Here is a 13,015-nt window from a genome sequence, read left to right as displayed (position 1 = left end):
AAACTTATTTAAGAGTTTAAATAATGGTCTTTGTTTTGAAACCACCTTACTATATATAGTTCAGGTTAGCCTCAAACTCACTAGATAGCCTAGACTAGTCCTGAACCCATGGAGATCCTCCTGCCTCAGCCTCCCAAGTGCTGGGATTACAGGCACCACCACACGTCTTTAAATCTAACAAGTATTACTTAAAAGTTGGGTTGTCTTGATAGCCTTACTATGTAGCCCAGACCAGCTTCAAACATGCAATCCTCCTGCCTCAGCTTCCTGCATACTAAGATTATAGATGTGCTCCACAAAAATGGTTTTTAAGGAAAATGAATCTTGTTCCAAATTGGGAAGAGAGCACATCCCTTCCCTCTTGGCCCTGGAAATGGGCAACAGCGGATCCTTCACTCTCTGCTGTGCGACTGCAGCTGAAAACCACTCTCCCAGCCCCAGTGAGATGACCTGTGATTTTCTTACACTGATTTCCTAACCTTCCTTCCCATCCTTCCAATATCAGAGCAGGAAAACAGGAATGCAGGCAGGCAGGCAGCACGCAGAGGGAAGGACAAGGACCTGGATCCTCACAGCAGTGACTATTCCTGGAGAAAGAGACACAGAAACCAGAGCACTGAGCTTTATTAGGGATTTCATTACGGTTAAGCCTCTAGGAACGAGGGCACAAAGCCCATCAAGCCTCCTCAGATATCATAGTGAACCACAGGCTCAGGCTCTTTGGTAGGGTCACCGCCTCGCTCCAGGTACAGATTATTGTAAGGGTACTGCTTCGGACCCTAAGGAAGAAGACAAAAACAAAAAAAACAAAAAAAAGCACAAGGGTCAGCAAGAACAACAGCCAGCCAGCCAATACCTGACTATACCCTACTTGAGTTAACAATCACACAGAGCAAATGGGCATATAGTAGCCTTTGGTCAGACCCAGCTGAGCAAACTGGCAGAGGGATGCTCTTGCCATGCTCAACCCGCAGCACAGAGAGAGCCTAAGTTGTTAGAGAAGTGGTGTCTGCCTGCAAGTGAGCAGTGGAGGGGGGGAGGTCCAAGCCAAAGCTTTCTAAATGGGATGGTGCATCCATCCATCCATCCTGCTCTCGCTCTCTCTCCCTCTCTCTCTCCTTCTCCCTCTCCCTCTCTCTCGGGGTCGAGACAGACTCAATCTCCTCTAAGTCACTCAGCCTCTAATGGCTCCACCACTAAAGTGGCCTGGCAAATGAGGCGTGTAGGAGCAGTGTGGGGGAAAGCAGAGGAGACGCGGTTGGAACGTGCTTTCAGGGCTGCTGGCTTTACCAACAAACAGCTGTCAGAGAACACAGCTCAGAGGGAGGAGAAAAGGGTGATGTGCTTACAGAACTGAAAAATGGAAGGGCCACACTGTTCCTTGCTCTCCTGAAGGGAAGTCAGTGCTCACCACAGCCCCATATGCTTTCCAGCAAAGGGTCCCCAGGGCTTAGCAAGGCTTGTGTCAGTGAATACACTCTGCCAGCTCCCTTCAGAGGCAGCACTGGGCAGCCAACTGCAAAGACTGCAGCCCCTGTCTGCAGTTCTTCTCCTCCAAACACCCTGGAGACACTCCTAGACTAACCTTCCTAAGAGCCTGGCCCGTATCAGTGCCAGGCTTCTTGTCACAAACAAAGATGGCTCCCTGGTACTAGAGGAAGCCCAAGAAATCCCTGCATCCCTTCCCCCTAGCACACAGTCTGCATCTGGCACATAGCAGAGGTTATATAAATATTTGTTTGATTAATACACCACTCTGCCATCAAGTTCAAATCCTCAGCTCTGCAATAAAAGCTGCCCAACAGAGCTAATCAATTCACCTCATAATCTAGTGATCTTCAGTTCTAAGTGCATTTCATAATTACCTAGAAACTGTTGAGAATATTGATTCTAGAAGCCTATTGTAGAGCCATAGAATTAGGACTTCTAAGAACCAGGCCTGAAGAACATTAACATATGGGAGTTCTCCAGGGAACCTATGTAGCTGGTTATTTAGGAACTAGTTTTTTAAAGGCTGATTTAAATTTTTGGATTATTTTTATTACATTTACTTATTTACTATCTCGGTGTGTGGGCACACTGCCACCACGACACTCACGTGGCAGTCAGAGGGCAGCGCACAGGAGCCAGTTCTCTCCCTTTTACCATGGGGGTCCCAGGGATGAACTCAGGTCAACAGGCTTGGTAGCAAGTGCCTTTACCCACTGAGCCATCTCATTGGCCCTATTTATATTATCACCTAACTCACCATCTGTCCCCCTCCTACTGTCTCTCGTGTCCCTCATAGTTCTCTGACCTCTCATGACTCAGATCCTGTGGTTTTTTTGGCCCCTAGTTTTTTGGTTGTAGTTGTTTTATGTATATGAGCACACAGTTGCTGTCTTTAGACACACCAGAAGAGGGCATCAGATCCCATTACAGATGGTTGTGAGCCATCTGGGAATTGAACTCAGGACCTCTGGAAGAACAGTCAGTGCTTTTAACCACTGAGCCATCTCTCCAGCCCTGTCCACTAGTTCTAATCCTCTTCCCTCCCCATGGGCCATCCCCCTCTGTACAGCCACTGTAGGAGGACGAATACAAGCTGTGCCAGGCTCGCACACACATGTTCACATGATGCTCATTATTATATCTTCTACCTAAGGGGTCCTACTCCCTCCTTTAAGCTGGGAAGTATACTTTCTATGTCCTTTGGATGCTCTGAATCACAACTCTTTCCAGTACCCTGCAGAAAGTGCCCTTCATTGTTCAGTACAGGATAAGGTTTCAGTTCTAGAGTCTTTGGTTACTACTAGAATATAAGTGGTAATGACTGTCCTCAGATGGAAACTGAAGATTAGCCTCAGCATTCTCAGCCACTAGTTAGTGCTCAAGTCTGTCTCCTCAGTTATCTGGTCCATGCAGTGGGGCAGAGCAGTGCTCTGACGCCTGTTGGGCGGGAGGGTAAGGCCTTTCATCTTTCTCTTGTCTAAAACTCTAGGAAGCCAAGCTTGGCACTGGCTATTATCCTACCCCAGCAACTTCACTCCCTCAGGAAAGGAGGCAAATGTGCTTCGGAGAGCACGTAAGATACTCACCACAGGCTGGTAGGAAGGGAACATGTGCCCTACCCAGAACATGAAAACCATAAAAGCCACGAAGCCGAAGAGATGTTTACACATGACATCCCAGGACACAGGGGTAGGCGATGTGTCCACACGATTCCTGATGTACATGTCTAGGTCCCAGTGTATCTGTGGCAGAAAGGCACATAACTAACTGTCACAAACTGTTCTTGCAAAAGACAGGCGTTCTGGCTAGTCCTGTGTCAACTTGACATAACCTAGAGTTATCTGAAAGAAGGAACCCTCAGTTGAGAAAAATGACTCTATAAGATCAAGCTGTAAGGCATTTTCTTAGTGATTGATGGGGGAGGTAGTGCCATCCCTGGGCTGGTGGTCCTGGGTTCTACAAGAAAGCAGGCTGGGCAAGCTACAGGGAACAAGCGAGTAAGCAGCATCCTTCCATGGCGTCTGCATCAGCTCCTGTCTCCAGCTTCCTGCCCTGTTTGAGTTCCGGTCCTGACTTCCTTAAAAGATGAACAGTGATATGGAAGTGTAAGCCAAATAAATCATTTCCTTCCCATCTTGCTTTTTGATCATGGTGTTTCATTATAGCAATAGAAATCCTAACTGAGACAACAGGCAATCTGGAATGGACAGAGCCTGAGACAAGGCTTCAAAGAAGCAATACCCTTCTTAGGGCAATATTCTGAGCCAGGTCCAAGACACACAGGGCCAGCCTTAAAGATGAATGCTGGCTCCAGCAAAGGTAGCTCAAGCATGACCCGCACAATGTTCACAGTACACAGGGCTTTGAGTATGCCGGTAAGTTCCATCCTGTGTACCATATGCAGAACTTCAGGTCTCAGATCACTGGACCTTGCTTCCTTGAGCAGAAAAGCTTAGCCAAAAAAGCACCATGTGCACTGAGGATAAAGCCCCAGGAAAACACAAGGAAACTGAGAGGAAGGGAAGGGTAACTGGTAATGCTTTTCTCACCGGTTCACCCCAGTTCATCCTGAGTTCTGAGTGGTCCCACTGATACCACGGATCCCTCTCATGCTGTGATCGGTTGGGGAGCATTGGGTAGTCGCCATACCTGAGAGAGACAGCAAGAACTTCTGGAAAGGGCTGTGGTAATCCCTGACAATTCAAAGCCCTCGCCCCCAAAGATCAGAAACAAATCGACATATATATAACTACATCACTTAGAATAGAAGAACTTGCCCCCAAATCAAGATGTCTTAGTACTAAGCACAGAACCAAAGAAGTCCAAAATATAGTTAGAGGTTATGTCAAATCCTGAAACAATATGGCCTTATCTTCTTTTACAAAGAAAAGTCACACATCTCAGAACTAAAGGGAATTTAGCAATCAACTACACCCACATTTGTTGGATAAACCAAAATAGGTACACATTAGAAAAGGCTTTTCTTCTCCACAGCTACTATGCTTCTTAACCACAAGGTGATATATACCCTCATGCTTCAAACACCTCAAACATGGCGGTCTCACTTAACTTGGTTTCCCCCCTAAAAATCCAAGTTCACCTTATACAGACTCCTGCCCAGGCTGTTCTAGTCCACAACAAAGTAAAAAACAAGCAATGGAAACTGGACACGTGTCCAAAAAGTGATTGGAAAAGAAAAAGAAAAGAAAAATGCTAACACGGGAAGTGAAGATGATGTTTAACCACTATTCATAATTAACTTTGTTACAGGGAATAGAGGGAGGGCCAGAAGGGACTAACACCAACTGAAGAATGAAGGCTGACATGGAATCCTGTAATCTGCTTAACCATCAGTGACATTTTCATATCCCTAATGGCAAAAAACAAACAAACTAGCAAAACAAACAAACAAACAAACAAAAAACCCAGACGTACACAAATATAGAGTATCCCAACCTCAGCAAGGTTCTCAGGACAGGGGTCCCAGTTCCCGCCTGGTCACGTGCCTAGATGTCAGCACCTGAGCCCAGCAGATGCTCAATCTAAATGAAACGCAGTGCTCTGGATGGAGCCATGGAAGAATCTCACTATTCTAGAGTCCTCGAGGGAGCTATGATAACCTCGGTTTCCTCATTTGAGCAAACAGCCTGAGCCAAGCCAAAAAAAAAAAAAAAAAAAAAAAAAAAAATGGAAGTCTTCTCGGCTGCAGCTGCTCAGCCACCCACTCCCACCTCTCCCCCAACCTAGAAAAGCACCCGCACTAATGACTCTGAAGGGTCACTACAAGGATCCGGGAGAAAACGCCAGAGTCGCACCACCCAATCCAACAGCCTTCACCCACTACTGCTCCTGCCCGGAGTCCTCTACCTCACTCACCCCATGCCATCATCCGGGTATGGCTCGTAGTCTTCCACACGCATGTTATACTTCTTGGCGGCCGCGGCGCGTTCCTCTGGGGTCCTAGGATATGACCCCGGCAACATGTCCTTGGTCATATGGAAGGCTGGACGCAGAGGGATGCAGGTCAGATGGACACGGTGCTTCAGGCGCCCACCCAGAAAGCACTAAGCCGCAGTGACTGCAGAGGCTGGAGTTCCGCACCTTGCCGGACTACAGCAACCCTGTATCCCTTCTTTTGGGCACACGAATCCACCGCGACCTCCCCAACCCCAGCCAGGACACCTCCGCCACCGTCCCAAGGATGCCCCCCTCCCGAAGCAGTAAACTTCAGGCACCCGCTTCCCACACCGTGCACACCTCTCCGTGCCTCCAGTGGCACCACGCCCCGGGTTGTCCTTTGCAGCCATCGGACTCCCAGGGCCGCAGCCCGGGCGGCAGCCATCTTCACCTTCTCCGCGGTTCACTCTGCACATGCGCAAAAGCGGGTCACGGTGGCTGAGCCGGGCCAAACGCGATCTCCGAAGCCAGCGCAGAAGTCCCGGCGTCGAGCTGGGCGGGCTTTATTTAAATAAGCTGTAGAGCCTGGACGGTGAGCGGCTGATGAGGTGCCAGGACAGAGAGCAAGAAGGAGAGAAAACAAAGCTACTGCTTACTTGATATTTCAAGTTACGGTATTCCTTTTCGCCTTCAACCGACTGAGGCCCTTTCGGGGCTGCACCGGTCGAATATCTCAGACAGCTGTGCAAAGTAAACCAGCCTTCTGTCCTCACACACAGTTCTTTTTCACGTTTAGCTCTTGGTTTTGTTCGATCCTTTCTCCAAATAGGTTCATCTCTTTACTTATATACTCAAAGTTGTCTCAGTTCATCTAAATGTCTCAATCACCTCAACCCAACAAATACAAAAACCAAGCCTATTACTGGAGGCGGCTCTCCTGACTCAACCCCAAACCTCCCATTTTTTTTCAGGAAAAAACAGATTTCAAACAGAAAGACCATAATTAACAAACTCTTAACACAGACTGGGAGACAGGTTTGCATACTATTAAGTTTTCATTTTATTTGTACAAGTAGGGTTTGGATATATTACCCATTGTGAGTATGCACGTATTTCCATCAACTCTTTAGACACAGTTACTGTAATAGAATCCCTTCTCAAATGTATACCAGACCGACAAACACAGGCGTGTACTATTCAACATATAGATTTGGGGAGGGCTACTGCAGTGCATTTTATCCTCTTGTAGTATCGTTAGACATCATCAGAATTAATTTGACAGCATCTGCATTTAACTAATAGCAAGCCCTGATCTCATGTTGCTTAAGAAACAACATTGGTATAAGTTATTCATTTGTTTATATAGAACATAGCATATTCTTTTTTAAAAAGAAAATTATATGTATGGGTGTTTTGCCCACATGTGTGTTTGCACTCCACATGCATGTGGTAGTGGAGGAGACCAAAGGGCAGCAGGTCCCCCTGGAACTGGAGTTTCAAAGAATCCACAATTACAGTGGATTGTTGGCCTTCATTCAGGTGCTGGGAATTGAACGCTGGTCCTGGATCCTCTGTCTTCTGGAAGAGCAGCCAGTACTCTTAAGCCCCGAGACATTTCTCCAGCCCCACGGTGTACTCTTATGTGATGGTATATGCCTTTTGTAATGTCAGCACTTGAGAAATGAAGACAAAAAAATATCAGGAGTTAAGGCCAGCCTGGGCTACACAATGAGTCTAAGGCATATCTGGGCTATGTGAGACTGTCGCGGGGGTGGGGTGGGGGAGAAGTGTATAATGATTTTTTAAATGTATATTACAAAGGTGTGTGACTCTTACTTCTATCTAGATCTAAAACATTTCATCACTGCCCCAGAGAAATCTCATACCAATTAGCATATTCCTCTACGTCCACACATTGGCAAACACTAATCCACTTTCTGTTTCTATGTTTTTGCCTAAGCAGTATGTGATGGTGTGTATATGCTTGGCCCAAGGAGTGGCATGATTAGAAGGTGTGGCCCTGTTGGAGTAGGTGTGTTATTGTGGGTGTGGCTATAAGACCCTCATCCTAGCTGCCTGGAAGCCAGTATTCTGCTAGCAGCCTTCAGATGAAAATGTAGAACTCTCAGCTTCTCCTGCACCATGCCTGCCTAGAGGCTGCCATGTTTCTGCCTTGATGATACTGGACTGAACCTCTGAACCTGTAACCCAGCCCCAGTTAAATGTTGTCCTTTATAAGAGTTGCCTTGGTCATGGTGTCTGCTCACAGCAGTAAAACCCTAACTAAGACACAGTATATGTATAAAAATGGAATCTTTGGGCTGGAGAGATGGCTCAGTGGTTAAGAGCTCTGACTGCTCTTCCAAAGGTCCCAAGTTCAAATCCCAGCAACCACATGGTGGCTCACAACCATCCGTAATGAGAACTGACTCCCTCTTCTGGTGTGTCTAAAGACAGCTACAGTGTACTTACATATAATAATAAATAAATAAATCTTTAAAAAAAATGGAATCTTCTTATAACATGTGGACTTTGTATCTATCTTCTTTCTCATAATGTGAATACATCCCAATATCTATTAATATATCATTTTTATGAATAAATGATAATCTATTGTACACTCTGCACATTTATTATTTAATGGACTTTGGGTTGTTTCCACTTTGGAGTTGTTGTGAATAAAGCTACTGTAAAATGCTAGTACATACCTTTTTGTGAGTTTACATAGTGTATTTTTTTTCTTTTTTCTATGAGTTTGTTTTGCTCTTTGGTCTTGTTTGTTAGCTCCTTGAGGCAAAGTTTTCACTCTGTAACTCAGGCGCTCCTTGAACTCACTTTAAAGCTCAGAATGGCCTCAAATCCAAGCCCCTCCTGCCTGGGCCCAGCAAGTGCTCAGGTTACAGGGACACACATCATATCAAGCTTGGTTGTATGTTTTCAATTCTCTCAGCTACATCCTTAGAATAGATCTGCACACTGGGGATACCTTGTATGATTCACTTACTGAAAATCTCCCAGGTTGCTTTTCAAGGCAGCCACACCATTTCCTATTTCTCCTGGCAGCTGAAGAGCCAGCTCCGTGTCTTCCTGCCCTCACTAATGCTTGCTTCTGTAGTGACTAGTCCCGTGGGTGTGGCTGCATCTTTCTTGCTCTGATTGGAGACCAGGAACATTTGGAAAAGATGGAGATTTCTCTTTTACATTTCCAGACACTGAGAGCTCCAAAGTTGAGGGGGTCCACTCATGGTGACAGTCTCCTGGAATGCTATTTGGTGGCAAAAGGCAGGAGGTGAAAGGCACGAGGTCACATGCAAAAGCATCAGTTGAACTCCCAGCCTCAGGCCCTTTTATAATGGGGACCACTCATTCATGAAAGTGGGGCCCTGTGACTCGAATTCCCCCCATTAGGCTTCACCTCTTAATACTTACATTGGGGGGGGTACATTTCCAATACACATCTTCTTAGAGGAGCACAAGTAGGCTACAACATTATCTCACTTGCATTTGCTTAACTTGGATAAGTAGACCGATGTGTACCAAAGAGAATAAAAAACTAAAGATAAAAATGGGGTAGGGTAGGAATAGGTTAATCTTCAAGTTGATGGCATTTAGAATCAACTGTAAACAAACTTCCGGGCAGCTGGGGGGATTTTTCCAGATTAAGTTAATCAAGGTGGGGCGTGCTCTAAATGTAGGCATCACTGTCCCATGGGCTGAGTTGCTGACTGAATAAAAAGGCGAAAGGGAAACCAAGAGACAGGTTTTATCACTCTGTGCTTCTTGACAGTGAATGCAATATGACCAACTTGCTCAAGTTCTGGCCACCATAACTTCCCGCCTGGGCAGCCTGGCCCTGAGAACTGTAAGCTAAAGGGACCCCACACATTGTTTCTGTAAGATGTTGTTGTTGTTGTTTTGTCCCAGACTTCAGTAACTAATACAGGAGGGAGGGAAGGATTCCTGAGACCAGTAACATGAACATATGCTGGCTGATGTTAATGACTGGACTGTATGAGAAAGAACTCAAGAATCCACTTGCTTCCCCCGCCCCCCTGATTCTTTTCTTTCTGTGAAGATCTCACCACTCCCCATGTGCCTAGGCTGGCCTCAAACTCCTTCTGCTCCTGCCTAAACTCCTGAAGTGCTTGAAATTTCGGCCTGGGCCACCACCCTGGCTGGGAATCCGCTTTCTGCTCTCCACCAAGGCTTGCATTTCCTTTATATGCACCTTGTTACTCAAGCTGCATTTGCACAAAAGATTCTTTTGGTTTCTTTGTACAGAAATTCTATGACTGTTCAGATAGTTCCTTCCATAACAAATTGCCCTCTTCTCCCCTGAGCATCTTCTCATGTGCATTCAGCCATGATAGATCTTCTCTGGAGAGGTACCTGTTCAAGTCTTTTGTTCACTTTTAACTGAGTTTTATTCTTTATTGTTGAGCCCTGAGAGTTCTTTATGGAACTCTAGATGCAGTTTCCTTACTAGATGTATGATCTGTAAAAATTTCCCCTAAGCACACTCTTTCCTTCCTTCTTTCCTTCCTTCCTTCCTTCCTTCCTTCCTTCCTTCCTTCCTTCCTTCCTTCTTTCCTTCCTTCCTTCCTTCCTTCCTCTCTTCCTTTCTTCCTTCCCCCCTTCCTCCCTCCCTCCCTCCCTTCCTTCCTCTTGTTGAGATAGAGTCTCCTGTAGAGCAGGCTGCCCTTGGACTTGCTATATAGCTGAGGCTGATCTTGAACCTCCCTCTTCCTGTGTCTACCTCCCAAGCCCTGGGGTTTTAGACATGCACTACCGTGGCTGGTTTGTATGGTACTTGGCAGCAAACCCAGGACTTTGTGCATGCAAATAAGTGTTCTATCAACTGGTATATATCACCATTCCTGTCTTTTTACTGTCTCCATGATGTCCTTCGGTACCCTGCTTTTATCATGGAAAGTATTGTGTTAAAGCTGAAAGAGAAAAAAAGAAAAGCAAACCCGAGTATGCCCCGTAGTTAAAACATTCCTGGGAACATCTTGACCATTAAGATAAAGAGGAATGTGAGGACATAACAGGGCTATCTGAACTGAGTCAACAACTCACAGAACTCTGACACCCTGCACGTACATGTAATTTTTCTGCTGATGTTTGAATAAGCCAATAGTGTGTCACTATGCTGAATTCCACACCCCTAAGCCCCTTACCCCATAAAAACCCCTAGCTTCCGAGCCTCGTGGCCGACATCCGTTATCTCCTGTGTGGGATGCATGTCGGTCCTGAGCTCCATCATTAAACTGCCTCATGTGATTACAGCAAGATGGATTCTCATGTTTCTTTGGGTGCTCTCTCACTCATGAGACTAGAGTGGGGGTCCCCGAAAGGGGGTCTTACAAAAGCCTGTCAAAAGACTCTACTCTAAAGCTGGGCAGTGGTGGCTCATGCCCTTAATCACAGTGCTCAGGAGGCAAGAAGCAGGAGGTACTCTGGACAGCTTGGTCTACAGAGCAAGTTCCAGGACAGCCCAGGCTGTAGGCATTCCAAAAATAAATCCCATTTAGTTATAGTATGTAAACTTTTTTGTATGCTGCTAGATTTGTTTCGCTAGGGACTTTTGTATGTCTGTTCATAAGGGATATTAAACTGCTTTCTCTCGCTTTCTCATCATGATATCTGGGTAATGCGGGCCTCATAGGATGAATGGGGAAGTCTTCCCTCCTCCTCCTGTCTGAAGGATTGTTAGTAATTGATAGTAATTCTGTTCTAAGTGTTTGGTAGGACTCATCAATGAATCCACATTGTTTTGGGCTTTTCTTTATGGGATAAAAAAAATCCCTAATGTAGTTTTGATATGGGTCCAACTAGATTTTTCTTGAATCAGTTATTATAGTTGGTGTTTTTTACAGGAATTCCTCGATTTCATCTAGAGTCTCTATTTTTAACGTTCACTAGTTGATAGTATCTTATATATTGCTTTTTATATTTGTAAAGTCAGTGTTATGTTCCTACATTCATTCCTGATTTTAATAATATGAATTTCTAGGTCTGGTTTATTCTTAATTTTCAAGGCTATAAATTAAAAAAAAAAAAAACCTCAACATTGCAGATAAAATCTTGACTGCTGCCAAACCCCTTCATGGAGATAACCCTGTTATCAATTTGTTATATCACAGTGACTATGTAGCATAGGTATATAACTAAGACAGAAGTATTAATTTCTATTGCTGCATATTCAGTTAAATTTTGTTTTAGTGTTCTTTAAACAAGTCATAAAATTAGCAGCCCAAACAACACCTACTTAATATCTCACATTTGTCATGAGTATTGGTTCTAGTTAGTCAGGTCCACAGCTCAGGGTCTCACCAGTGTGAAACCAAGGCCTATGCCATGACATCTGAGGCTCTGAATCCTTTTACAAGCATAGCAGTTATTGGTCAAATTCAATTACTTGAATTTATAGGGTTACACTTCCCATATTTTTGTTGTTTATTAGCCAAAAGTCTTTCTCAGCTTGTAAAGAATTCACTTGTCATTTTCTGAAATATTTATGCATATATATGTGTGTGTATATATGTATATACATATATATTCAAGGCAAACCAAAGAGCATATATTATGGATTCAAATCCCCAAGCCTTTTGTCTCTAACTAATGTTTCCAAATTTAAAGGGCTAGAGAGATAATGTCTGCCCTACTCAAGATAAGTCTCCATTTTGATGATCTCAAATTTGACTGGTTAGGGACTTTGACTATATCTTTGCCATATAATGTTACCTAATTACAGGGACACCACCCTGTCATAGATGCAGTTCCTACTGTCATTTTAAGGGGAGAGACTTAAATAGGATATGTACACCATGGGATGACAATCTTGGCCTCCTGTAGGTATTCATTAGAATGGTCCAGTAAGGGCTGGCGAGACTGCTCAGCGGTTAAGAGCACTGACTGCTCTTCCAAAGGTCCTGAGTTCAAATCCCAGCAACCACATGGTGACTCACAACCACCCATAGTGAGATCTGATGCCGTCTTCTGGTGCATCTGAAGTCAGCTACAGTGTACTTATGTATAATAATAAATAAATCTTAAAAAAAATAGTCTAGTAAGCAAACAAAACAATTAATATCTTCTCTTATAACCAGTATGTATTGTTGGAAAATGTGGATATCTGTGGTTGCATAACATTGGTCTCATTGCAAGATTAGATTTAAGTAGGTGAGATAGTGCTAGATGCAGAAAAATCAAATAATACTAAACAAAAATGGATTTTATATTACCTTTTTTTTTTTTTTTTTTAAAGGGATGGTAGTTTGTTGTATTATTCAGACTGGCTCTGAACTCTTGGATTCAAGTGGTCTTCCTGCTTCAGCGTCTGGAGTAATTGGAACTATAAGCCCTTGATCTTCTCTAGATTCTGAATGAATTCAGTTTGTCATTAATCATCTGTCTAAGCCTTCAGGACAGCTTTACCCAAGGTCTATGTGCTAACTGATTTTTCTAGTGATTCCTTAAGTGGATCTAAGCGTTGGCTTCTCTCCCCACCCGTGAGAGTAAAGCTTAAAGCTTAATTACACTTGCCTCCGTCTTTGCCTCTGTAGGCTTGAACATAGGGAGGCAGCAATATTTCGTGGGCTTATTTGTCCCTTTTCTAAGGAAC

General features: G+C 44.5%; 1 protein-coding gene across 1 annotated transcript; it reads right to left on the bottom strand.

Annotated features, from left to right (window-relative positions):
- Positions 1–607: 607 nt before the first annotated feature.
- Positions 608–5,879, bottom strand: Ndufb8 (NADH:ubiquinone oxidoreductase subunit B8). Its single transcript, XM_021152513.3, has 5 exons — positions 5,749–5,879; positions 5,368–5,494; positions 4,041–4,140; positions 3,078–3,233; positions 608–779 (listed from the first exon to the last, which is right to left on the bottom strand). The coding sequence occupies exons 1-5, from the start codon at positions 5,831–5,833 to the stop codon at positions 687–689; spliced, it is 561 nt and encodes a 186-aa protein (XP_021008172.1). The 5' UTR covers positions 5,834–5,879; the 3' UTR covers positions 608–686.
- Between the last annotated feature and the right edge of the window lie 7,136 nt (positions 5,880–13,015).

The sequence above is a fragment of the Mus caroli genome, unplaced genomic scaffold (assembly GCF_978045245.1).
Source record: "Mus caroli unplaced genomic scaffold, Mus_caroli_1 scaffold_20, whole genome shotgun sequence".
NCBI classification, from domain to species: Eukaryota; Metazoa; Chordata; class Mammalia; order Rodentia; family Muridae; genus Mus; species Mus caroli.
The sequence above is the reverse complement of the archived record's forward strand: the minus strand, read 5'-3'. Positions and strand labels throughout refer to the sequence as shown.